The following is a 25,145-nucleotide window of genomic DNA, read 5'->3' as shown; positions in this document are numbered from 1 at the left end:
TTCTGAATCACACTTCTTTTTAAGAACCCACTTGCACTTCACTATAGTTTCACCATGCGTAGGCCTATTCACCAACTCCCATGCATCATTGTCCTTAAAACACTGAAGTTCCTCTTTTACCGCTAACAACCACTGGTCCTTTTCATCTCCTTGTAAAGCCTCTTCTATTGACAAACTATCGGCATTATCAAACTCCTCAGAGACACACATATTAGTCATTATGTATCTTTCTGTCTTTTTCCTTATCCTGGTAGACTTGGGACGTGCCGGCAAATCAGAAGCATCTTCGTAATCACTTGGTATATAGTCTTTATCCGACAAACCTTGCGTTTCATCAGTTATTATGGTTTCATCCGCACCGGTGACATTTTCTAAGGTTGATGTCTCCTTATCTTCTATGTCTCCCACTGAACATGAGTTTTCCTTTCTCTCATTCTCAATAATTGGGATAGTGATATCTGGATGTTTATCCTCTTCCATTATAATGACCTCTCGGCTAGTTGTAATACACTTTGTCCTTGGATTATATATCCTGTATCCTTTGATATCATCAGGGTATCCGATAAGGATGTGTTTTTCAGCTTTCTTGTCCCATTTCTGACGTCTTGCCTTTGCCACATGTACCATCACACTGCTACCGAATATCCTGAGATGGCTCACATTTGGTTTATGACCAAACCAGACTTCAAATGGAGTCTTATCATTCAATGATGGAAGTACTGTTCTATTCTGTAGGTACACAGCAGTATGTGTCGCCTCTGCCCAGAACTCTTTGCCTAACTTCGCATCAAACAATAAGCATCTCGCTTTTTCCACCACAGTACGATTATTCCGTTCCGATACACCATTTTGCTCGGGTGTGTACGGATTACTTCTTTGGTGTATAATACCTTCATTCTTGAGAAATGTGTCAAATTCTTTATTACAGTATTCACAACCATTATCACTTCTCAAAATTTTAATTTTCTTACTCGTTTGCTTCTCCACTTTGGCTTTAAATTCTGCAAAACATCTGAGCGCTTCACTTTTATGCTTTAAGAAGTACACTGCTATCATTCGGCTGAAGTCGTCAATGAACAAGATAAAATACCTCGAGCCTCCCAACGATTCATGCTCCATTGGTCCACAAATGTCTGTGTGTACCAAACCTAGCAACTCATTGCATCTGGAACCACTTGGGAATGGCAGACGACACTGTTTGCCCTCACAGCATACATTACAAGATGACTTACTTATGTCAACTTTTTCTTGGAGATCCATTCCTTCCACAGCAATTGACATTTTATTTAAATACGTGCTATTGACATGGCCTAGTCGTCTGTGCCAGACATCTCCTGACACTGCTAAACTTGTCACTTCACTGTCAGCAAGTCTCAACTTGTACACTCCGTTACTGAGCACAGCCATAGCCACCATTTCATTATTTCTGTTGAACACGTTACAGCCTTCTGACGTAAATTGAACTCTGTTACCAGTCTCGATCAATCGGCTTACTGACAATAAATTTGTTGTCAATCCTGGAGCACACATAACATCTCTCACTGGTATCTCATATTCACATTGATCCGTTTTCGTCACAATATTTACGTCGCCGGAACATAATACTTGAAGTTTCTCGTTGTTTGCAACACATATCTCCCGCATATCGTGGTATGTTGCATTCTTCATCCACTTTTCATTGGCCGTCAAGTGCATACTCGCGCCAGAGTCGATGTACCAGTCGTACTTGTTGAATTGGCCACTCAAAAACACTGCACTGAATGCATTACTCTGTTTACGTTGCAATGCTTTCGAATGATTACTTGAATTATCATTATTTGGACATTGATTCTTATAGTGGCCCGTTTGTTTACACCGATAACATTTGACATGACTTTTGGCACCACCACTGACATTGACGTTTGACTTAGCTTGACTTTGCGCACCGGATGACACATTTTTATTTTTCTTATGTTGCCACTTCTGCGCGCCACTTGCAAAAGCCCCACCAATTTCACTAGAATGAGAACCCACTTCCGTTTCCATATCCATCAGCTTGGTTCTAATGGCGTCCGTTGTAATTTGGATGCCTGAATGCTCAATGGCCATAATCATCGGCATGAATTTTTCCGTCAATCCAGCTAGTAAAAGACAGCCGATCCACTCGTCACTGATCTTAAAACCTGTCCCGCTCAACTTTTGACCTGTCTCGACGATCTGCGTCACGTACGCCTGCATGGAAGCACAGTTTTCCAACCGTATTGAAATAAGGTTTCGCAAAAGAGATATTCTTCGCGAAAATCCGGAATCATCAAATAATGACTTAAGCTTGTTCCAAAGTTCTGACGATGTTTTGACTTCCTTGATATGCACGTACAAGGCGCTGTCTATAGTCATAATAAGCTTTGCTTTTGTTTTCGCATCTTCTGCAGCTTCTATCGTCTTCCCAGATATTGGCCTGATGCAATGCACCATATCCTCCAGAACTAGAAAATTCTCTGCAGCGAAAACCCATTCTGAGTAATTTTCTCTGCCTTTCAGTTTGGGCACGTTGATTAGGTAATTCGATGCCATCCTCGTTGGTTAACTTACTGGATAACACGATCGATACAATTACAATTTCAATCAATCCGAAACTTACTTCTCGACACAAAATTACTACTTTTATAGAGGTGCGCTGGGCCCATAACCTCAAATAAAACACACGGTTTCAGTGACAAAGAACGACTAACTTTTATTTTATTCAGACCACAGATTCAAAAGCACATTACAGATATAACATACCACAGATACATTTGACATAACTGTCACTTCTATATTTTGATACTTTTAACTTTTTGTTAGTTTTATTTAAACCATACAAATGTGAATATAATTAATTAACTTAATGCATCAAAAGTAAATGACTTTTTTCATCTCGAAGTGAACTTCTTATTTTCTAGAGATAATAATCAAGAACAAATAAAATACCCAACATTAGGTTTGAGTACACTGAAACAACCTGCTAGTTCTCCCCTATCTTTATAGAACGGTAATAACCGCACTTTGTTTTAACGTACGAGCTATATTCTAGGTTAATTACTTTCCAATAATGCCTAAACAAGCACTCCCTCGCCGCAATCAAAATGTGTGATGTCTACAAAAACAGTTACGTATCAAAGCGACCTCCTTCGCTTTCTTATGTGCTTTTCACATTTCCATATAAGTTGAGCTATAAGCGAACCAATCTATTCACGTCTACACATCAGGGGGTCCGCATTTGCATATAGAGCAGAAATTTATTAAATCTACAGCCAATATCCAGCTTTTCGACATTGACTCTCACTTATTCATTGCGTTTCTAAAATTTTTATTAGATTGTAAAGAGGTATTCATAAGTTGATTCTCTTTACTACTATACTTTCTTTGTATAAAATCTACGAAAATAAAATTTTACTTCTCTTGAAAAATACCCAGAAAATCCTCTTAAAATATTCTTGCGAAAAGAGCGGCGCCTAAAGACCAAAGAAATATCGTCTTACTTTTCATTTCATAAATATTATTATTGTATTATATCATTTCACTTTTACTATAATATTCCAAAGGAAAAAGTAACGTTAATTGGTTGCATTATTAATACGTCGCAGAGTGGACGCCGCAGGCAACGGGAGGTTGGCGGTCTTCTAATGAAACGCCTTACAAGAAATGCCCCGGGCACAATTATTGAACCGTTTGAATTAAATAAGTAAGCCAGCCAAAGGATTCATGAGATTCAATACAGATTTTAAAACTTTACAATTCTGTGGAACTCGATAAAGTAAAGCTTTCACGAATTTAATATATGCCGTTGTTGTTCTTTCGATGAAAAATGTAATGTATAGTACGCGCGTTTCATGGACGTCGGGCATAAAGCTGGCAGGAATGGGTTGAGTGCTGTTGCATTTTAATTAATTCCCTTTTCTATCGCGATGCGCCGTTATCAGCTTCCCGCAGGCGTCGTGGACAAACAAATTGCCAGCGCAGGAACGTAACGAATTTGACACGGTCATGTTGTAATTTTTTTCTTCTCCGTAATCGATTTTTTAACCCTTTACTGTTTTATCTTCAAATTATATCTTAAAGTTTCGCAAGATTGCTTTTCATTTTCTTATATAATAAAGATGGAACTTTTTATATCATTCAATTAAATTTAAATAAATTTCAAAATTCAATTCAAAGCAATCGTTTAAAATGAAGCTATTTAAATAACATAATCAACAATTAACTGTACGCAAATGTGTGTTTTCGGGAGAGATAAGAATAATTATTTCCATAGTACTATAAATAAAGAACTCGCATTCTTGTTGACAGGCCCTGGACGGTCAGAACATCTACAACGGATGCTGCACCCTGCGCATCGACTACTCGAAGATGACTTGCCTGAACGTGAAGTACAACAACGACAAGTCGCGCGACTACACCAACCCCACGCTGCCGTCCGGCGACGGCGACACCCATCAGCTCTTGACCAGTGAGTTGATGTCACTGCGTGCTCGCCTCCTGGCCCTCGCATCCAGGAAGAGTTAGTCCCATACTACTCCACACCTGGACGCTTACGCACCGCCTCTGTATCTGTCCTTGTATCTATCCGAGGAGCGTTGTAAACTTCATCTCTCCCTTCACCAACTTTGGCCGTTTGTAACGTTCAACATGTTGCCTCGAATTTGACATGGGTCTTGCTGTTTGTTATCTTTCACTCAAATTACGTACTCACTTGTACATGTGGCACTGAATATTTTATTTCTATTTACTGGGTCTAATATCAAACTTCCAGAAACTTATTCGCCTTGTGTTGCTTGTTTCCGAATTCTGTTTATTTAGCATGAATAAACAAAATGTATATACATTTTCGACGTGAATTTCAGCCTTGTATCGTCTTTCACCTTCGAATGCCATAAATTACCTACTCTTTAAAATTTAATATTTACCTACGTTTTGATAAATAACGAAGACCTTTACCGAGTAAGCCGTATAAGTAGCTACTTCACTCTTCCATTCTATCTTTTGTCTTGTTTATTATTCATAATCAATTCTAAATGTTTCCACAGTGACTAATAACTTTTCATAAATCCTTACTGCACCGTAGAGGGTTGTGATATATGAGGATTATTCCGGCATTGCCGATTTGTAGCTTTTGTTACCTAATACCGCTTTACATACAAGGGTCTGAGCAAAAAGACAACATGTTTCGTGTGGTTTCCCTCTCAACGACGAAACACTAAACGTATGAAATGGACGCGAAATTATTGTATTGCACTTTCTTATGAAACTACTTTTGTAACATATTCAGTTACAGACCTATATATAAATTATAAAATTTATTATTAAACTATTGGTGGCTGTTCAGCGTTGGATTTCTAGTCTTGGTTCCTTTTTAAAATTGTGCATGTTTCAGTCTAACGTTTAACTATCTTAATGTACGTAAAAACATATCCAGCATATTTTATTGGTTCTTATTAATTTATCTGTATAAATAACGAAGATAGCTATTTAATTAAAACCTGTATCCACCTTCGTTCTTACAGTTCGCATCGCAAATAGGGTTGTAAAAAGTTCGACGATAATGGTGGTGGTGGGTGACTGACGACTGTGTCACGCTCTACGACTCCCCATATAGTATAATCGTTTTGGAAAACTAACTTCCACTAATAATAATAATTAATACATTGCCCCTCGCGCATCAAACTGTCACAATCAACGACATGATTGTACTAACTATCCAGGTGGTGGAGTCCTCGCGTCTCCATTCCTAGGCCTCGGCCCCGATCTCGCGTGCCCTACAATAACAACTTGGTTGAATGAAATTTCTACACTACATTCCCCTACGTGCCAAACCACCCACCAATGCCAAAATACTGTCAATATCAATATTATAAATAGTACCTACTTTTTTTTTTGTTAGAATTTTTTGTTATTAATTATTTATTTTCCTGTCTATTGCTTGTACTTAAACATGGTTATAATTTAAACAGTTTTCCTTGTAGTTTTAAGTTAAAAGCTGTGTACGGTGTTAATTGGGTTGTGGAATTTACATGTAGTATAATGTAAGAGCTAGATATAAGGAATTGTTCTGCAATCTGTTACTGTACCTATTGATAAAAAATAAAAATAAAATATAATAACTCCAGGTGGCGGAGTCCTCGCGCCCCCATAGAGTATGAGCGTAATTGAAACAAACATCCTCCTTACCAATACCAAAATACTGTCCTAACATCAATATAATAACCACCTGGGGGGTGGCGGAGTCCTCTCGCCCTCATTCCTAGGCCTCGACTATGGCCTCGCGTCATACAGTATGAGCTTAGTTGAAACAAACTGCCTCCTTCGTACCAACAAATTGTCTCTATGAACATAAATTTACTAACTCTCCAGGTGGGGGAGTCCTCGCGCCCCCATTCCTAGGCCTCGGCTCAGGGCTCGCGTCGCCGTACGGCGTGGGCGTGGGCGGCGTGGGCCTGCCCGCGTTCGGCGCGCTCACGCTCACGCCGGCGTCGCCCGCGCTTCGTGCGCTCGCTGCGCCACCGCTGCCGCTGGCGACTGTACTGCTCGTGTCGAACCTTAATGAGGAGGTATGTACACACACATGCACACAGAAATAAACATAGTACACACACGAACAAAACATTGCACATTATATACAAAAAATGGAAAAAAACATAGTACTTACATAATAAATAGGTAAACTACATGATGAGAATTTACACATGAACAGGCAAAGAATTTTTTTTTTTGGAACTATGAAAAAATAAATTAGTTACATGTTACAGGATCAAAATTTGAATTAATCACGCTATTCATTAATAAGATCTCGAACAATTTAATTGGTACATAATATAATACGAAGTTTAAAAAAATGTTTAACCACATGAACATACAAGATTACAATTATCAATAGTTAACTTTCATTTAGCTATAGAATTTTAATTTGTTTAACATTTATGGGCTGAAGGGATTCATACCACATACAATATTACATATCACATCAATCAACAGATCAAATCTAAATATTGTTTATTTGCATTGTTTATAAAGCATTTATAATAAAGAGGTTCCTGCAACATAATCTAACATCACACCTCAATCAACAACCCAACTTTAACACGTTAACCGCCAAGCCTATTTCATAAAAAATGCTTACAACGCTGAAATAATTTTTATGTCCTACCGTCTCTCAAAAGTCTGATTATATTAACTTCACAGTATTAAAAGAGTTTTGTAATCAAGTTTTATGAAATTCTCCTAGTGGGGTTACCGGTAGCCCCCATGGCTCTGTAGAAAGGTTATATTTTGCTGGTAACCCCTATGGCGGTTAACATGTAAAACTTCTGCAACCATCAAGTTATGTGTTTTTTACATTTATTTCTTATATTTGTCTCTTCGCCGGTCCCTCCTGACCCCAAGGCGATTAACGCATTAAGTGTATAAAATTTGCATTGTTTATAAAACACTTAGTAATCAAATTAGAGTGTTACCCTTAGATGTTACACAAATATAAATGGACGATGGAACATTATAGCCTATTGACAAAATGCATTGCGCTAACACAATAGCCGGTAACGTCCATTCGCAAGATTTCACGTCGGTTCACGGCGAGCGACTAATTGTTAATTGGTTAAACTAATTCAGTCGGCGTTACGGGCTATTCATTTATATATTCCACTTAAACACCTCGAATAAGTTGCTAATTTTATTTATAGATATGACGAGATATCTGACATGTATCTTTTACGACTATTTATAATACTATCTCTTTTCTCTTTCCTATTGTTTTAGATGGTCACGCCTGACGCTCTCTTTACCCTTTTCGGTACGTGTGCACATACATTCCGTATTTTATATTAAAACATTAATATTACTATATACTGAGTCCCTGTCTGCCTGGAAGACAAATTGTCAGCTAACATTCTGGATTTCTTTACTGATAACCGCATCCATAGACTTGGCGTCGAAGCTTCGCTTGTTAACACTATCCATTCTGAGTCATTCTGAGCTTTATATTAACTGTGTGTGACAATTTGTGTTTCAGTTGTTTAGCTGTAGCTGTGTAGCTCAGGTAGAATATCTACCCAGTGTTATATGTTGATTGTTTAATGCTTCCGATGGTTCATTTGTTAGATTTTAGCCAGTCTCTTCACAGTGTAGATAGTGATGATGTAGAAAAAAAAATGTTAAAGCTAAGAGTACAATAGCTAGTAAAATAATTGGATTTATAATCAGCTAATTGGAGTGTTTACATATTAATCGGAAGCTTAACGTGACCTAATAGAGTTAGATTTTCTCTCTTGTATCACTTGATCTGTCCCATTTCAAAATTATTATTTATAATTATGCTGAAATATAGTTGAATCGTTAACTCGATATTAATAGGTTATAATAATAAAACATAACACGAAATAATAAAGTGGTTAGAAATAACAGATAAATAAACAAAAAATCGCATTGTTCCGTATGTAACACACTTTTACCATTTAGGCGTGTACGGCGATGTGCAACGAGTGAAGATCCTTTACAACAAAAAAGATTCAGCTCTAATTCAGATGGCGGAACCGCATCAAGCCCATCTCGGTGAGTAGACCTTATGATAACAGACACAAAGCATATTATTGAATAGCACGTGATATTGTTTAGAAACGCTGCGATATTTTTTCTCCTTTGAGCACGTTCCGTTACGGCTTCATGAATGTTCTAGTGCCAGTTGATCCCGGACATAAAGGGAAATCGCGTAATAAACGCACTTGTTTAGATACAGAAGTAATGTCCACGTTGGTGCTCCCGTGACTCCGAATATAGAATTTGGAGATTTTGCTTTTAAAATATTTGTAGGTTTTCATGCATTGGAGACAAAAGATTTTGTACATTTTTAATATTGAACCTATGTTGAGACTTCAGAATTGACTTTAATTTAAACCACACTAAAGCAAAAATTTTATTTTACTCTAATATTCCTATAGGATCGTGTTAATTCATCTATTATACATATTTTGTGTGTCATATTATATCCTTTTGACGAAATTTTATTTTTCCAAAATTTTCAACATTTTTCATTGATGCCCGACAATTTTATCATAGCGTCATGTTAAATGTGTCTATACTCTATAGACTATAGTCTTCCCCCATTAATAGACTTCTACGTTCTTATCTACGTTTTATAAAATAAAATATTCAAAAAATAAAAATCCCCATTGTAGCGATGACCCACATGGACAAGCTGCGCGTGTTCGGCAAGGCGATGCGCGTGATGCTCAGCAAGCACCAGACCGTGCAGCTGCCGAAGGAGGGCCAGCCCGACGCGGGGCTCACACGGTCAGTTATCTATACTAATATTATAAAGAGGAAAGGTTTGTATGTATGTATGTATGGTTTTCACGCATAAACTACTGGACCGATTTTCATGAAATTTGGCACAGATTATAATCTTTAGACCCTGAGAAAGAACATATACTATCTTTTATTGCGAAATATGACAGACCGCTAGTACTTAAATATAGAAAAGATTGAAATTTTTTTTTGTCGTCACAAGTGGATATTTAATAAAATAGATTTTTTTTACTTTAGTTGTTCCGTGTTCGAATGCACGTGTAAACAGTTCGAAAGTGCATTGTTTTATATGAATTTCTGGGTGTATCATTTCAAATTGAATGCTCGGAAAAGTTGTCTTAATGTTTTTATGGGGTAAATTATAATCTTAATCATTATACATATACAATACATAATTATTATATAGATAAGTAAATAATCTTGATTGAAATAATCATCCAACCGCACTAACTTTCACGCTTATACCAACGTACTGGAGTACGATTATAAGCGAAAGTTTCAAAGTAACCATTGAAATATATAATATTAATTATAGTTTAGCTATTCTATAAATAGTAATTATACTGAAACAAGCTAACAGTGTAATTTGAGTTAGACCGAGAATTCCCAATATTATAGTCACAAGACCTATAATAATTATTAGAAATAGCTTACGGACTAATCAGCGAATATTCGCTTTAGATTACAGATAATATATTATTGAATATTACAGTATAAATAAATAATACCTATATATTATAAATAATATAAAAATCATGTTTTACATTTAAATATGAAAATAAAAGCACTAAGCTCATTGATGTTATTTTCACACATCGACTTACCTTTTTCGTGGAAAATATTAAAAGCTTCGAGCGAACTCAAATGAAGATTTTTTTGCGTTTTACTACGAAGGCAAATAAATAAATTAAAGTACCTACTGGATTAAACCAAATAAAACATTTTGGAAAATTACATTTTCTTTTGAGGGGCGACTTAATAATATAATCCACTTTTCAATGATAATAACTTAAAAAAATAATAGAATTATTATCCTTAATCATTGTATAGTATTATGCCAAGGTATTACTTATGTGATTCAGTTTAAATTTCCGAACTTAATTATGTATAATAATTTTTTTTTTGTTTTTATCAAGTAGTAGTTACGAGGTATATCGCATAACTATCATTCTAATTTAAACCTATATTTAGTATACTATAATTAACAAGATCATAAATAAAATTTTAGGGACTATTCACAAAGCCCCCTCCACCGATTCAAGAAGCCGGGCAGCAAAAATTACCAGAACATCTACCCACCGAGTGCCACCTTGCATCTGTCCAACATTCCGTAAGTATTATAAAACGATTATATAGAATTGATAAGGTTTTTTTGTAAAAAATACTAAAAATAACTGAAGTCTGAAAGACTATAATTAAAAATTAAAAATTTCTTCGTCTTTTTGTCTATGGCCGATATGGCCTTACCGATCCCAATAAAGGAAAAAAGTTGACGGCTGCACTTTTTTTTAATAATAAAAAATTAACTTGACACGTGGTTTTATTTTTTAAAAATTATGAGATGCTATTTTAAAATTGGAATAAAAAAAAGAAATCTACCGGAATTTAATCCCGAGTCGCTAAAACCACCCACTCACGTATTTTAAGCGTCATGTAAGGACGTCCCACGTCATTTGTCAAAAGTCGCCAGGCCATCGCCGCCAAATTGATACATTTAACAATGTAGGTTAGTGCGTACGATGTTTTTTTTTGTACTATTTTTTGGGGAGAGATCGCTATTAGTGATACGATCGTAATCTATTCTGTACGTTTGTTTTACTTGTTATTCGTGTTTTCTTTTTTTTATTGTGACAACTGTTAAGTTATAATACGAATTTATGTTTTGTAATAGTATTTTTTGTGCACAATAAATACCTAATATTTCATTCATGCATTCAGTTTATTAATTATATATTAATTACAGTATACACCTAATTTGGAGCGTATCGACAGATAGATTAAATATTTTATATAGTAAATAATTATTTAGATAAAATAAAAATATAGCTGTAGAATAAAAAAATACTTTTCCATACAATAAAATTCCGTAAGTTATAGTTCAATTGCACTCGTATCTTCACAATGCATACATTGATGCAACAAATACACAATGTACGTTTGTTCGCAGAGCGACAGTCTCCGAGGACGACATTAAGGACGCGTTCACCAAACGCGGCTTCACGATCAAGGCGTTCAAGTTCTTCCCGTGAGTATTTTGCATATTATTTACTTACGTGCTTTTAATACTAGTACAATTTAATAGCCTTTTGTGTAATAAATTAGTAGTTATGTAATATGTGTTCTTTTTTTCGTAATTTGATATGATTATTTTTTTCTTTTCAATAATGATAATTTGCAAAAATAAAGTGACAAAATTAAATGCACTTTAATAAATGCTTGCAAACAAAAAAGCTTGTTAAATTAAATTAACTGCAACCTGTTTATAGCCATTCAAATTGTGCATTTGCAAAGAAATATCGTTATTAATTTTCAAATTAATAATTATTTTATTTTAATTAATTTGTGTAACGTTTGTCATTGTATCCGTTTCCAGCAAGGACCGCAAGATGGCGCTGGTGCAGCTGCCGTCCATCGACGACGCGGTGGCGGCTCTCATCAAGATGCACAACTACCAGCTGTCCGAGTCCAACCACCTGCGGGTCTCCTTCTCCAAGTCGAGTATTTAAACTCTCCGACGGAATATCACACAAGTCGTGTCGTCGTCGTGTCGTCGCGTCGTCGTGTCGTGTCGTCGTCGTGTCGTCGCTCGGTCGTGTCGTCGTGTCGTCGCGCCGGCCTCTCTCACACTCGAGAACTCCTCGACTGAAAATTATAATGTATCTGTATTACGCTTACTTGGAACAGTCTAGATTAAGTGCTATTACTCTACTTCCCTAGTGAATACGTACGGTTACATAATTTAATATAGCGCCATCTGTCGGCCGCCGCCGGTACTGCTAGTTGCTACCCGCTCAGAGAGAGTCTACGTTATCTGTATTTTGTGTGGTATTTCATTCCGCGTATTCGATAATTATTGTAACGGTATATTTTTATTTTTTTATATTATTATTATTATAGATATACGTTTCCAGTGATTTGAATAATTTCATTCGAATATAGCAGATCGCAATGTGATTGCGCTAGAATTATTTCATTCGGCAACTGATAGCTATTGTGAGCGATGTCAAACATTGCAATGGTTGTTCTATAATTATTATTATTATTAATTATCAACTAATTTACACATTTATTATTATATTATTAATTATTATCGATTATCAATTTTTATTATTATTATATCCATCACATGTGCACATTGTTAAAAAATATATTTTCCTCGTCACATATAATTTGCAGTTATCGCTATAAGATTATAGTTTATAAATATATTTTATTCACTATTTTGATATGCACAATTTATTATTGCATTTTTAATTAATTATAGTTTTGTGCGCATACACATTTTTTGTTTATGAACGAGAATGATCGCTTAAAAATGTGTATGTGTGTGCAATATTAGTTATAGACAATTTTATTAGTGTTAAGGTTATATCATCTCGGAGCGGTTAAGGCTCATCGCTACACTCTTCCATATTGTTTCGTTGTTTAGGAAAATATTCTGTTAATCGTTTCGAAGTAGTTATCTCGATTAGTTAGTGTAATCACAACTCTCGTATCTTACCTAGACTCTAGTTAATAATACCATATTACTATCACTATGGAGGTTATGTTCTGTGACATAATAGTGACATGATGCATTTATTTGATGTTAATTTATATTAATGGTAGCTACAACATACTATAAATGCTCGTGCATGTTTCACTAAGTGATTATTTATAAAGGATTATTTATTTCTGCCCCCATTGTCCCTGAAATGTCTAATGATTCGGTTCATTCGAATCCGACCAAAGTTCGGTCACAGTCCTCGATAATTGGGAATCGGGATCTGATTTCTAAGGAATGTTATTAGTGATGCAACCAATATTTATTGTACGAATACTCGAATACATTTACTATTAATTAAACATCTATATTTTGGTGTGTTTTTAATGAAATTGTTGACAATCTTCATTGAATGTTGGTATCTATAGAAGCATGTTTATGGTTTCCCGTGTAATGGTATTCGTGTTGGTTGCAGCTCTAAATGTTATGCTGTCAGTATTCACACTAACGTAAAAACAACAGTATTTTAGTGTAATATCCTTACTCGACACTTTGTATATAACTTTGCTAATTTCCAATGAAGTTTCTCGTTTCCAAATCTCTGCTACGATTGGTTTTCACACATCTTTGCCTTCTTAATTTAAATAAATATGCGTCTAGTCCAATTCGAAAGAGATTAAGTTGTGATTAAGTGATTTAATATTAATTCGAAAAACGTTTCTAACCTTCTAAAACTCTGGTAATTTTAATGGTTCGTTATTTATTTGGTGCACCGCTTTCGAGCGGTGCGATTTCTCAATTAGGACCAGTTTTAAGTGTTCAGTTACACGTCCATTCATTGTGATTAGGCAAACATGCGTGAAACAGATACCTGATATGACGAGTTAAGGATATATTGTTGTCGTACGCGATACGATGCGTACATTATCAATTTTTTAACAAAATTTTAATGTTAGGCGTTATTAAAACATTATATCTTCGAAACCGTAAACGGTGTCTTCATTGTCCATATCTTTCAATGCCAGTTCTAGTGTTGACGAAGAGAGTTACTATAGGAAAACTAATGTCAATGCAAAGTTAACCTATCGGTCAAATTTAAGATTATTCGGAACGTTCTCTTTGAGTCACAAAAATGAAGTAAGTATCTATAATTATGATTATGATAGCGCAGACATTAAGAATCACATATTTACACTATTTAAATTGTATCATAATTATACATCACGTACGGATTAATGATAAACTAGAGCTTAGTAAAATGGTTAAAGAAGATAGTTTTCGATAAGGAGTAAGAACGGTAAGGGAAAATTGTTTTAAAATCGTATTGTATTCATCGGTAACTATCTGAGGTAGGAGCGTATAAGTAGATCGGTTTATATAATGTTAGGAGACCAGGGTGTGGTGATATTTTGCACAATTTTGAAAATGTTTTACTTATACGGCGGGCTGCGGCCCGCTGCAAAATTTGAACTGTGGTTAATGACTGGTGGGTTCGTTCGGGGAGGATCGGTATAAGCTGTAATACGAGAATGAATTAAATTGGAATATAAATAAAATTGAAATTCAGCAAGAAATGACATATCGGTATATAAAGAGCGCTGCGCAAACTCGGCTCGCGGTCGCTCGGCCGCGGGCGCGTGCGTTCCGGGCCTAAAGTTTCCTCAGTGACACTGGTATTGACTAATAGATAATTATAGGAATTTATGTGTTTAGAAAAGTATTTTAAATATATAGGATAATGTCGTATTAAGATAAAATCAGTGTTTAGAATGAGATGCCAAATTTAAAAGTCAATACACATTATTTTAGGTAAATCTTAAATTAATTAATCTTAACATTTATTAAAAAGTTGATGAAAGATGTTACAGTTAAATTATATTTGAGAGTTTTATTAAGCGCAGTGTATGCAATTTTATTCATAGTGAGTGAAGATTGTTTCGATTTGTTAGTTAAAAGTTATACGTTAAGAAATGATGTGAATGTTGTTTTCAATGTTTTCACTTTACTGTTCTCTATACGATGCTCTCGTAATGAATATTAGATATTGTCGTCGGTACTATAGGTTCCTTCCGAGTGTTATTTGTCTCAAACTTAAAGCATATCTTTGCATATCAATCGTTTGATTTGTTCTAACTTTCATTGTGCTTTATATTTATCTCTTAACGTAAGCTGTAGATAATACTATACAATACAATGATTTGTATCAATATGAATAAAGGCCAACATATCAATAAATAAATCTTCGGTTAAGGCGCATGAATAAAATTTCCTATCCTTTTATTATTTTTGTCTGTTCTTTATATCTAAATCATTTATAGTTTAAGTTTCAATATCATTTAAAAGTGTCGTCATTCAATTTTTTCTTATTTTAGATTAAGCCTTTTGTGTGTTTAATTTCATTCTTATTTTTTATTTCATAATTAAACTATTATTAGCATTGACAGCTTTTTTTCTTTATTTTCCTCCTCTCCTGCCTTGTAACGCCCGAACCAAGCCTATTTGTCGATATATTAATTGTATTCAATTATGACATATCCAAAGAGTTACTTTCGGACCTCGATGATGATAATCGACCTTTTCTTTTTCCGATGAGGTTGAAAATATCCATTGTAAATAAAACTTTAAAATTTTAAAGGGGATCAATATAATGAAATGGTGTACTCAAATACACCGTTGATACTCTAGACATATTCTACTTAGATCTTAACTGTCCTGTCGAGAATACTAAATTGAATTAAATAGTTAATGTTAAACGTTTCAATAAAAATTCATCTTTCGACTCCTCTTCGCTTTTCGGTTTTCAATTTGTCTTGGCACTCGTATGAATTTAGGAGGATTACAGGTTGTTAAGTTAAATGTGAGGGGGGGTAAGGGACATAAATATTGCCAATGATATCGTTTTACTATATTATCAAAAGGAGTAAAATATGCACAGGGTAATACATGAAATAAATTTATTTGACCGTTCCCGGTTGCAAATCGGGAGGTTATTTTGTCCGTGCCACGTCCCTTATTCCAAATGAGTTGAAAGAACTGAACCATTTCATATTGAAACGTTGAATTAGACAAAAATGTATAACTGCCACTTTGGTAGGCGAACACTTCAAAATATATCCTGTATAAAATAACTTATTTTAAATCAAATTATGTATGTATGGGCCTATAAAATTTCCACTTCCTACAAACTGGCAGTTATTCTTGTGTTATATAAAATATTCCGGTGTAAATACTTATATACACAACTTTATAAATAATAAAAATTAAAAATATTAGTATTTACTACAGATTTACCTACATAATCATTAGTTAAGGATAATTAGATAAAATTCTGACCGTAGATGCTCTAGTGGTTAATAGATGCCTACAAGAAAAAGTAAAAAAAAATCCTCGTAGTATCTTATCTGCCCAGTTTCCTGGTTTCGATTGAACTTCAGATCATTCCTTTTAAAATGTAAAAGGTGTGCAAATTAAAGGGTTGTGTGTAATTTTAAAATAGTTTATTAGATGTATACAAACAGTTTGTGTGCCGAAATGTTATTTCACTAATTTATGTAAAGCACATCTGTTTATTTTATCTGTGAATAAAAATATTTGACGAAATTAAACGAAGTTCTTAATTAATTTTAAATTAGACCCTACGTACCTAAATAATTTTTCCTTGTTTATTTTTTACATAGCACAAAATATTATCGAAGTGGTAAGAGGTTCAGGTCACGGAGGACCCCTTTAAAGCTCTTATTATTTGTCTACATGCGATAATAATGCCTTTAAAACTATTAGAGAATTATATGAAACATACTTTTATCACTAAATAGGCAGATAATATTATAGGAGAATTTTGCAAAATATTTAATGAAATGAAATGAAATGAAAATTCTTTATTGCTTATAAATAAATACAAATGCAAAAGCACACAACACATGATATAAAGCAAGCAAAAGGCGGCCTTATCGCTAGGCAGCGATCTCTGCCAGGCAACCCTTAAAATATAGGAAAACACAAAAGCAAAAAGTGGGTGAGCAAAAACAAGGCAATGCGAAAAAGGAAAACTAAATAAAATATTCTATTACACAAAATACGTTATATTTAAATACACTATCTAAACATACAGTGTAAACTCTATATAACGACACTCCATTTAACGTCAAACTCCGTATAACGTCAAGATTTCTCGACTTTGGTTGGTTTATATTGTTGTCTATACAATAATACACTCCATATAGCATCACGCTCACTCTAATTAACGACCACAATAAGACATTACCACTAGGAACTAGGACTAGGTTGTACTGACTAAGTTGCCGAAATCAATGAAAATGTAGTTGTGTACATTCTTTTTTACTGACATACCGAAGATTCTCAGAAATGCAGTCGTAGAAAAATAAAGAAAAATTCTGCATGTCTAAGAAAATGGACGATCTGCCAAAAAATTGAAGAAACCTCAATATGAAGACCTTGATCAAGCGATGATAATATGGTTTCATAGGCAATGTCAAAATAATATTCCTGTCTCGGGACCAATCATGCAATTTTCCCTTTCTCTCCATTTAACGACCACTCTCTATAACGTCGAAAAATGCACGGTCCCTTAAGTGACGTTATATAGAGTTTACACTGTATATAAATAAAAATAAAATATATATATTATAGCACGCAATAATTTAACTGCGCAGTCTAACATTAATAATTACACCTCATTAGATTGTCGCGCCTCTCTGGCGCCTTATGCAAACAAAGGGCCAGACAAAACCGTTACTGCGGCGCCGTACCAGTGGCGGCCGAGTACGGATCCAATTAAGGATTCTAACAAAGAAAGCCGTGTTTTTATTGCGTCTCGCACCAGACAGTCATTAGGTGCGCCGGCGCCGATTCAACGGCCGCGGCGGTCTGCTCGTAATCGTATAAAACTCCGCTGCTGCCGTTGATCAGAGCCAGTCAGTCAGCAAACAGAGAATAGGGAGCACGTTTCATAAGTTGTTAGCTTATCAATATTATTTTGTTTTAATTGTATTATAATAATATTTAAGTGTTCCCTTTGTTTTGTTCTCTTTGTGTTTGTTTGCTTTAGTTTATTTTATTTTATTTTATTAGTTTAGTATTCTGACTGAAAGTTGTAAATATAATTCTGTGTTTCTTTTAAATTAAAGTCGTTTTACCAAAGTGAGTTTTTAGTTTAATTTATTTTCTCTAATACGCGGCAACACGCTATAAGTGGCAGCCCAACGTGGAGCCGGACTATAATAATAATAATAAACTCAGTGAACTTTGTATATAATGGTTTTAACGCGATCTCGTGCTGGGAGCCCCCAGTCAGTGGTTGAGGCCCCGTCCGAGGAAATAGCGCCACAGGCGACTTCCTCGTCTCGCTCGATGGGCGCCTCCGCTGATGCCGCTCACGTGTCCTTTGTGGACGCGCCGCCACCGCTGCTGACGCCTGATGCCGCCGCTGGTGCCGCATCTTCTCCGGTCGTGATGTCGACCGATCAGCTGTTGTTGCTGATTAGCAGGCTAAGTCGCAGCGATCCTGTAAGTACATCAGTGCCCACCTATTCGGGCAATTTCTCTAAATGTACTGCACGATTCTCGGGGGATAGACAAGATAACGTTGAAGCGTTTTTAGATGCCATATTTACATACAAAGAATGTGTATGCGTTGAGGATCACATAGCGCTGCGTGGATTGCCTATGTTATTAACAGGGCTCGCCGCTACGTGGTGGCAAGGAGTCAAAGCCACAACCCTCACTTGGAATGACGCTGTTGACGCATTAAGGCAGACTTTTGGTACACGACTACCACCACACAAAATTGATAGAAAAATGTTTGAAAAAGAACAAGGTTTATATGAAGCCACAGATTTATTTATTTGTAATCTTCGAGCACTAATTGCCCAGCTGCCACCTTTTACCCTTACTGAGGCGGTTCAGCTCGATATGTGCTATGGCTTGTTGAATCGAAGAATTCGGGAGAAGATCCCACGTTCTGCATTTAATTCATTTCAAGAGTTATTGACGCAAGCGAGGCGCGTTGAAGATATTCACGATGAAACGCATTCGCGCATCTCTCACCCGAGAGACAGCAAGCCAACATCATTGGTAAAAACAACACAGCTGATTCCGGAAGGTATGCCCTCTTTCGATAATAACAAATCGCGACTGAAGTGTAATTACTGTAAACAGTACGGTCATATTAAAGAGGCATGTCCACGCTTGACGAATAAGCAATTGAACACGAAGGAGGAAGCTATTGGAGGTGAACCGCGCGCCACTAAGGTGACGTGTTTTGGGTGTGGAGCGCCCGGCGTCATACGCTCGAGCTGCCCTACCTGTCAGAAAGTGCCCGCGCCTAACGCTAGTTCGTTCCAATCAGTGTCCGCGAGTGCCGATTCTATTGATTCGCGTGTGCATCCTGTGTTGTGTATAGAAATATATGGTGAAGTTGGTAAAGTTTTAGTTGACACTGGTGCTAAACATTGTATAGGTAGTATTAGTTTAAGATCGCATTTGTATAAAAACAATCATAAATTTAATTATGTATTTACGGAATTAAAATATGCTGACGGGCGGACCTGTGCACAAACTGTCGAAATTGCACAAGTTAAAGTGACGGTGCGAGACGTCTCGTTTGAAGTTAGTTTCATTATGCTACCTAACGCGACCGAAAGTCTATTAGGGATGAACTTTATCCAAGACGCTGGTATGGTGTTTAACTTTGATAGCGGTGTTTGGTTTATGAGGCATGATAAGGTGCCTCAGTCGATTCTTTTTGAAAATAGGACGAATCAGTCGTCATTGTATTGTTCATCTGTGAGTCTTCGTGAGGACGAAGGATCTCATTTGAATTCGGATGAACGTGACGCACTATCTCACCTCCTAAGTAAGAATGAAGATATTTTCACTCCAGGGGGAGGACCCGCCGAGTATGCTATACATCGTATTGATACTGGAGATGCAGCACCGGTAGCAAGCCCTCCGTATAGGGTAACACCCGCAAAGAAAGAAATTATTAAAAATGAATTAGAACGGATGTTAGAAGAAGACATCATTGAAGAAGCTGAGTCTGAGTGGGCTTCGCCAGTGGTATTAGTACCAAAGAAAAATGGTGAGACCAGATTCTGTGTTGACTACCGAAAGCTTAACAATATCACTCGTAGCGACAAATATCCCATTCCACTCATTGATGAGCTTTTGCACAGTACCAAAGCAGATTGTGTAATGTCCACCATCGATCTCAGAGCTGGTTACTGGCAAATTTTAGTGGCGCCAGAAGATCGCCACAAGACAGCTTTCACAACACCGTATGGGAATTTTTCATTCAAGCGTTTACCATTTGGTTTGAAGAACGCACCAGCCACATTCCAAAGGCTTATTGATCGAATGCGGTCTGGCTTGAAGGATATCTGCGTTTTGGCTTATCTCGATGATTTGTTGATAATCTCATCAAATTTGGACCAGCACATGGAAGATTTACAGCAGGTATTTGAACGACTTCGTCTTTTTCACCTTACAGCAAATCGTACTAAATGTGTCTTTGCTAGAGATCGAGTTACATACCTAGGACACGTTATTTCATCGCGTGGAATTGAACCTGATCCAACAAAGGTAGAAGCCGTCATGAATATGAAGCCTCCAACAAATCTGAAACAGTTACGTACATTTCTACAAACTTGTGCCTGGTTTCGTAAATTTATACCGCAATTTTCAGACGTAGCACGTTGTCTGACGGATTTGACGAAGAAGGATCGACGCTGGAACTGGGGGGAGGATCAACAGAAAGCTTTTGAAGAATTAAAGTCACGTCTCTCCACAAGTCCGATCCTGCGTCAGCCAAATTTCACAGAACCGTTTATCCTGCGGACTGATGCAAGTGCCTATGCACTTGGAGCAGTTTTGATGCAAGGTGAAACACCTAAAGATGAACGACCGATTGAATATGCCAGTCGTTTATTATCTCCCGCTGAACGCAACTATCACACAACTGAGAGAGAAGCGTTAGCAGTTGTTTGGGCGTTAGATAAGTTTCGTGGCTATATAGAAGGATCTCGTGTCCGCGTTGCAACAGATCACCAGCCCTTAAGGTGGCTTCTATCTCTAAAAACGCCAAGTGGACGCTTAGCCCGATGGGCAATGAAAATTCAGACCTACGACCTGGACATAGAATACACACCGGGTAAGGCGAATTTAGTAGCGGATACTCTTAGTCGACCAGTGACTAATGATATGAATGATGAGATTGACGGAAGCACCTGCAATATTTGCCCAGTGGTCGTTGACCTTCCACAAAAAGACCCAAAATATCTACGGGAGATACAAATGGAAGATCCGGAAATAAATTCAATAATAAAGGATTTTGAAAACTCAAGTGACCCATCCGCAGTATTACGTTGGACAGATAGAGGTTATTATCTGTCTCAAGGCGTATTATTCCGATGTATTGCGGATGAAGATTCTGAAGAACCTAAATTAGTAGTGCCGGAGTCTTTACGTGAAGAACTTATGAAAGAGTTCCATGATTCGCCAACAGCAGGACATTTGGGCGTGGAACGTACTCTCAGAAGGTTGAGAGAAAGATATTATTTCAAGAATATGAGGACTTATGTGACCCAGTACCTCAAGTCATGTGATTTGTGTCAAAAGTATAAAGCTTCAAATTTAAAACCGGCTGGTCTTCTCCAGACTCCTGTTCTTCATCAGCGCTTTGAGGTCCTCGCTATGGATTTGTTTGGCCCTCTTCCTGAAGGCATTCATGGGGAGAAGTGGATATTGCTGATTGAAGATACAGCCAGCCGGTGGGTCGAACTTTTTGCACTTCAAGATGCTACTGCAGAATCTTGTGCAAGAAAACTTATAGAAGAAGTTTTCTTGCGCTATGGTTTGCCTCGTAGAATCATTTCTGATAACGGGAGCCAGTTTGTCTCCGCGGTGATGCAGAAGGCTATGTTTGTGTTTGGCGTACAACAGTCTCTGATTCCTGTATATCATCCAGAGGCTAACCCCGCCGAGCGAAAGAATCGGGAGCTAAAGAAATTACTTTCTATCCTGGTCGGATCTGAACATCGTAAATGGCCAACAATTCTTCCTATGGTGCGTTTTGCACTGAATAGTGCTTATAATCAAGGTACTGGACATACTGCAGCATATCTCACTTTCGCTCGTGAGCTGCGTTCTCCTACAGCGGTACATACGGACATTCGGACGATAGTTGCAGAACAGAACTTCGTTCCACAGATCACGCCCTATTTAAAGGAATTTGTTCGAGTTTTGTTTGATGTCAAAGAACGCGTTGAAAGTCAACAAGATATTCGTAAGGCAACTGCAGATCTTAGTCGACGCGATGTTCAACCTTATAAAGAGGGAGACTTAGTCTTAGTGGAGACTCATATGATGAGCAATGCGCCAAAGGGGATCACGAGTAAATTCAACCCGAAAAGGGAAGGTCCTTATCGTGTCTCACAAGTTGTGAGTCCGACGTCATTTATTGTAGAAGACCGCGATGGTGTTGTCAAAGGGAAATACCATGCCAGTGCTTTAACACCTTATATAGGTTCGGGAACCGCTATAATTCATCCGCGGCGTCGTGGTAGGCCAGCCAAGTCACGCACGGGACGTACTTGTGACTTGGAGGGGGAGGTTATAGCACGCAATAATTTAACTGCGCAGTCTAACATTAATAATTACACCTCATTAGATTGTCGCGCCTCTCTGGCGCCTTATGCAAACAAAGGGCCAGACAAAACCGTTACTGCGGCGCCGTACCAGTGGCGGCCGAGTACGGATCCAATTAAGGATTCTAACAAAGAAAGCCGTGTTTTTATTGCGTCTCGCACCAGACAGTCATTAGGTGCGCCGGCGCCGATTCAACGGCCGCGGCGGTCTGCTCGTAATCGTATAAAACTCCGCTGCTGCCGTTGATCAGAGCCAGTCAGTCAGCAAACAGAGAATAGGGAGCACGTTTCATAAGTTGTTAGCTTATCAATATTATTTTGTTTTAATTGTATTATAATAATATTTAAGTGTTCCCTTTGTTTTGTTCTCTTTGTGTTTGTTTGCTTTAGTTTATTTTATTTTATTTTATTAGTTTAGTATTCTGACTGAAAGTTGTAAATATAATTCTGTGTTTCTTTTAAATTAAAGTCGTTTTACCAAAGTGAGTTTTTAGTTTAATTTATTTTCTCTAATACGCGGCAACACGCTATAATATATATATATATACAGTGTAAACTCTATATAACGACACTCCATTTAACGTCAAACTCCGTATAACGTCAAGATTTCTCGACTTTGGTTGGTTTATATTGTTGTCTATACAATAATACACTCCATATAGCATCACGCTCACTCTAATTAACGACCACAATAAGACATTACCACTAGGAACTAGGACTAGGTTGTACTGACTAAGTTGCCGAAATCAATGAAAATGTAGTTGTGTACATTCTTTTTTACTGACATACCGAAGATTCTCAGAAATGCAGTCGTAGAAAAATAAAGAAAAATTCTGCATGTCTAAGAAAATGGACGATCTGCCAAAAAATTGAAGAAACCTCAATATGAAGACCTTGATCAAGCGATGATAATATGGTTTCATAGGCAATGTCAAAATAATATTCCTGTCTCGGGACCAATCATGCAATTTTCCCTTTCTCTCCATTTAACGACCACTCTCTATAACGTCGAAAAATGCACGGTCTCTTAAGTGACGTTATATAGAGTTTACACTGTATATATAAATATAAACAATATATATAATATATATTATAAATATATATAAGTAATAAAAAATACATAAAAAATAAATAAATATCATTATAAAGTACATAAAATAAAATAATTACATAGTTTAATATATTTATAATATAGGTATACTGTATAGGTCATAATTATACGTACATATAGGTATAAATATAAGCTGGACACATCTAGTTTAAGTAACAAAATTATATAACTAACGAGACAGCTAAATTAGAACTAAGAAAGAGACATGAAATGATGTTTTACTAAAATTTCAAAAGAATTTAAGTTTTGGGCTCGTCTGACATTTATGGGAAGAGAATTCCACAATTGAACTGCACGAACAGCAAATGAGTTGTGGAAGAACTTGGTATTATGGGCCGGCATAAAAAGCAAGAGATTAGTGGAGGAGCGCAATGAGTTTACATATTTGAATTTCTCTCGAAGATAGCTTGGAGCTTTTGGATCAAACAACACACAGTACAGGAGATGAAGGACGTGGGAGTTACGCCGCAGTCGGATAGGGAGCCATTGCAGCTTCTTTCGGTACTCAGAAACGTGATCATATTTTCTTAACCCAAATATAAATCGGATGCAGAAGTTTTGGAGTCTCTCAAGCCTATCCAACTGGGCTTCAGAAAGGTCAAGGTAGGTGACATCGGCGTAGTCGAGGTGGGATAGAAGAAGGGAATGAGCAAGTGCTAACTTTGTTGGAATGGGCAGAAGATTCCGTAGACGCCGCAAAGCACCTGCGGAAGCAAACAATTTCCTACTACATTATTCAATTGAACATCCCAGGATAGTGTTTGATCGATGTATATGCCAAGATCTTTGACTTGTTTACTGTAGGGTATTAGAGTACCGCATAAACTGACCGGAGGAAGCGAAGTCCAGTCAACCTTCGCGATTACCGATGGGCTACCAACAATGATGACCTGCGTTTTTGATGGATTAACTTTCAAACCGAATTGGTTACTCCACTGAAGGACTGAACTCAGATCATTATTCATTGTTTGGATGGCATTCGGCAACTCAGCTAGGGTTGACTGGGTATAGATTTGAACGTCGTCGGCATACATGTGGTAGAGAGAAGTTAAGGATTTTGAGATAGAATTGATGAAAATGGCGAAAAGGAGTGGAGACAAAACGCCACCTTGAGGAACTCCAGCTCGAATATCACACCATGACGAGGATACGTCATCACTGTGAATCCTTTGCTGACGTCCATATAAATAACTATGAAACCAATCAATACTAGTTGGAGATATGTTAAGGGAACGAAGCAGACTCACAAGGACATCGAAATCAACAGAGCTGAAAGCGTTACTAAAATCCAGCAACGTAAGCAATGTGAGCTGCTTGTTGTCCATGCCAAGTCTAATGTCATCAGTGACTTTAG

At 36.8% G+C, this 25,145-nt stretch overlaps 1 protein-coding gene across 5 annotated transcripts in view; it reads left to right on the top strand.

The window, feature by feature from the left end:
* heph (polypyrimidine tract-binding protein 1 heph) overlaps positions 1–15,459 on the top strand; it is a 348,701-nt gene extending 333,242 nt beyond the window's left edge. For 4 of the 5 annotated variants that reach the window (XM_090107154.1, XM_090107156.1, XM_090107155.1 and 1 more), the window contains 8 exons: positions 4,309–4,519; positions 6,370–6,566; positions 7,771–7,804; positions 8,470–8,562; positions 9,186–9,300; positions 10,544–10,645; positions 11,483–11,560; positions 11,909–15,459. In XM_090107154.1, the coding sequence (XP_089963280.1) occupies positions 4,309–4,519; positions 6,370–6,566; positions 7,771–7,804; positions 8,470–8,562; positions 9,186–9,300; positions 10,544–10,645; positions 11,483–11,560; positions 11,909–12,041 (963 nt within the window). In that variant the 3' untranslated portion in view covers positions 12,042–15,459. The remainder of the gene's footprint in view (positions 1–4,308; positions 4,520–6,369; positions 6,567–7,770; positions 7,805–8,469; positions 8,563–9,185; positions 9,301–10,543; positions 10,646–11,482; positions 11,561–11,908) is intronic. The other variant, XM_090107153.1, reaches the window with a different exon arrangement.
* The last annotated feature ends 9,686 nt before the right edge of the window (positions 15,460–25,145 follow it).

The sequence above is a fragment of the Colias eurytheme genome, chromosome 11, assembly GCF_061535395.1.
Source record: "Colias eurytheme isolate Ceu_HAF_F1 chromosome 11, ilColEury1 Martin Lab GWU primary, whole genome shotgun sequence".
NCBI classification, from domain to species: Eukaryota; Metazoa; Arthropoda; class Insecta; order Lepidoptera; family Pieridae; genus Colias; species Colias eurytheme.
The sequence above is the reverse complement of the archived record's forward strand: the minus strand, read 5'-3'. Positions and strand labels throughout refer to the sequence as shown.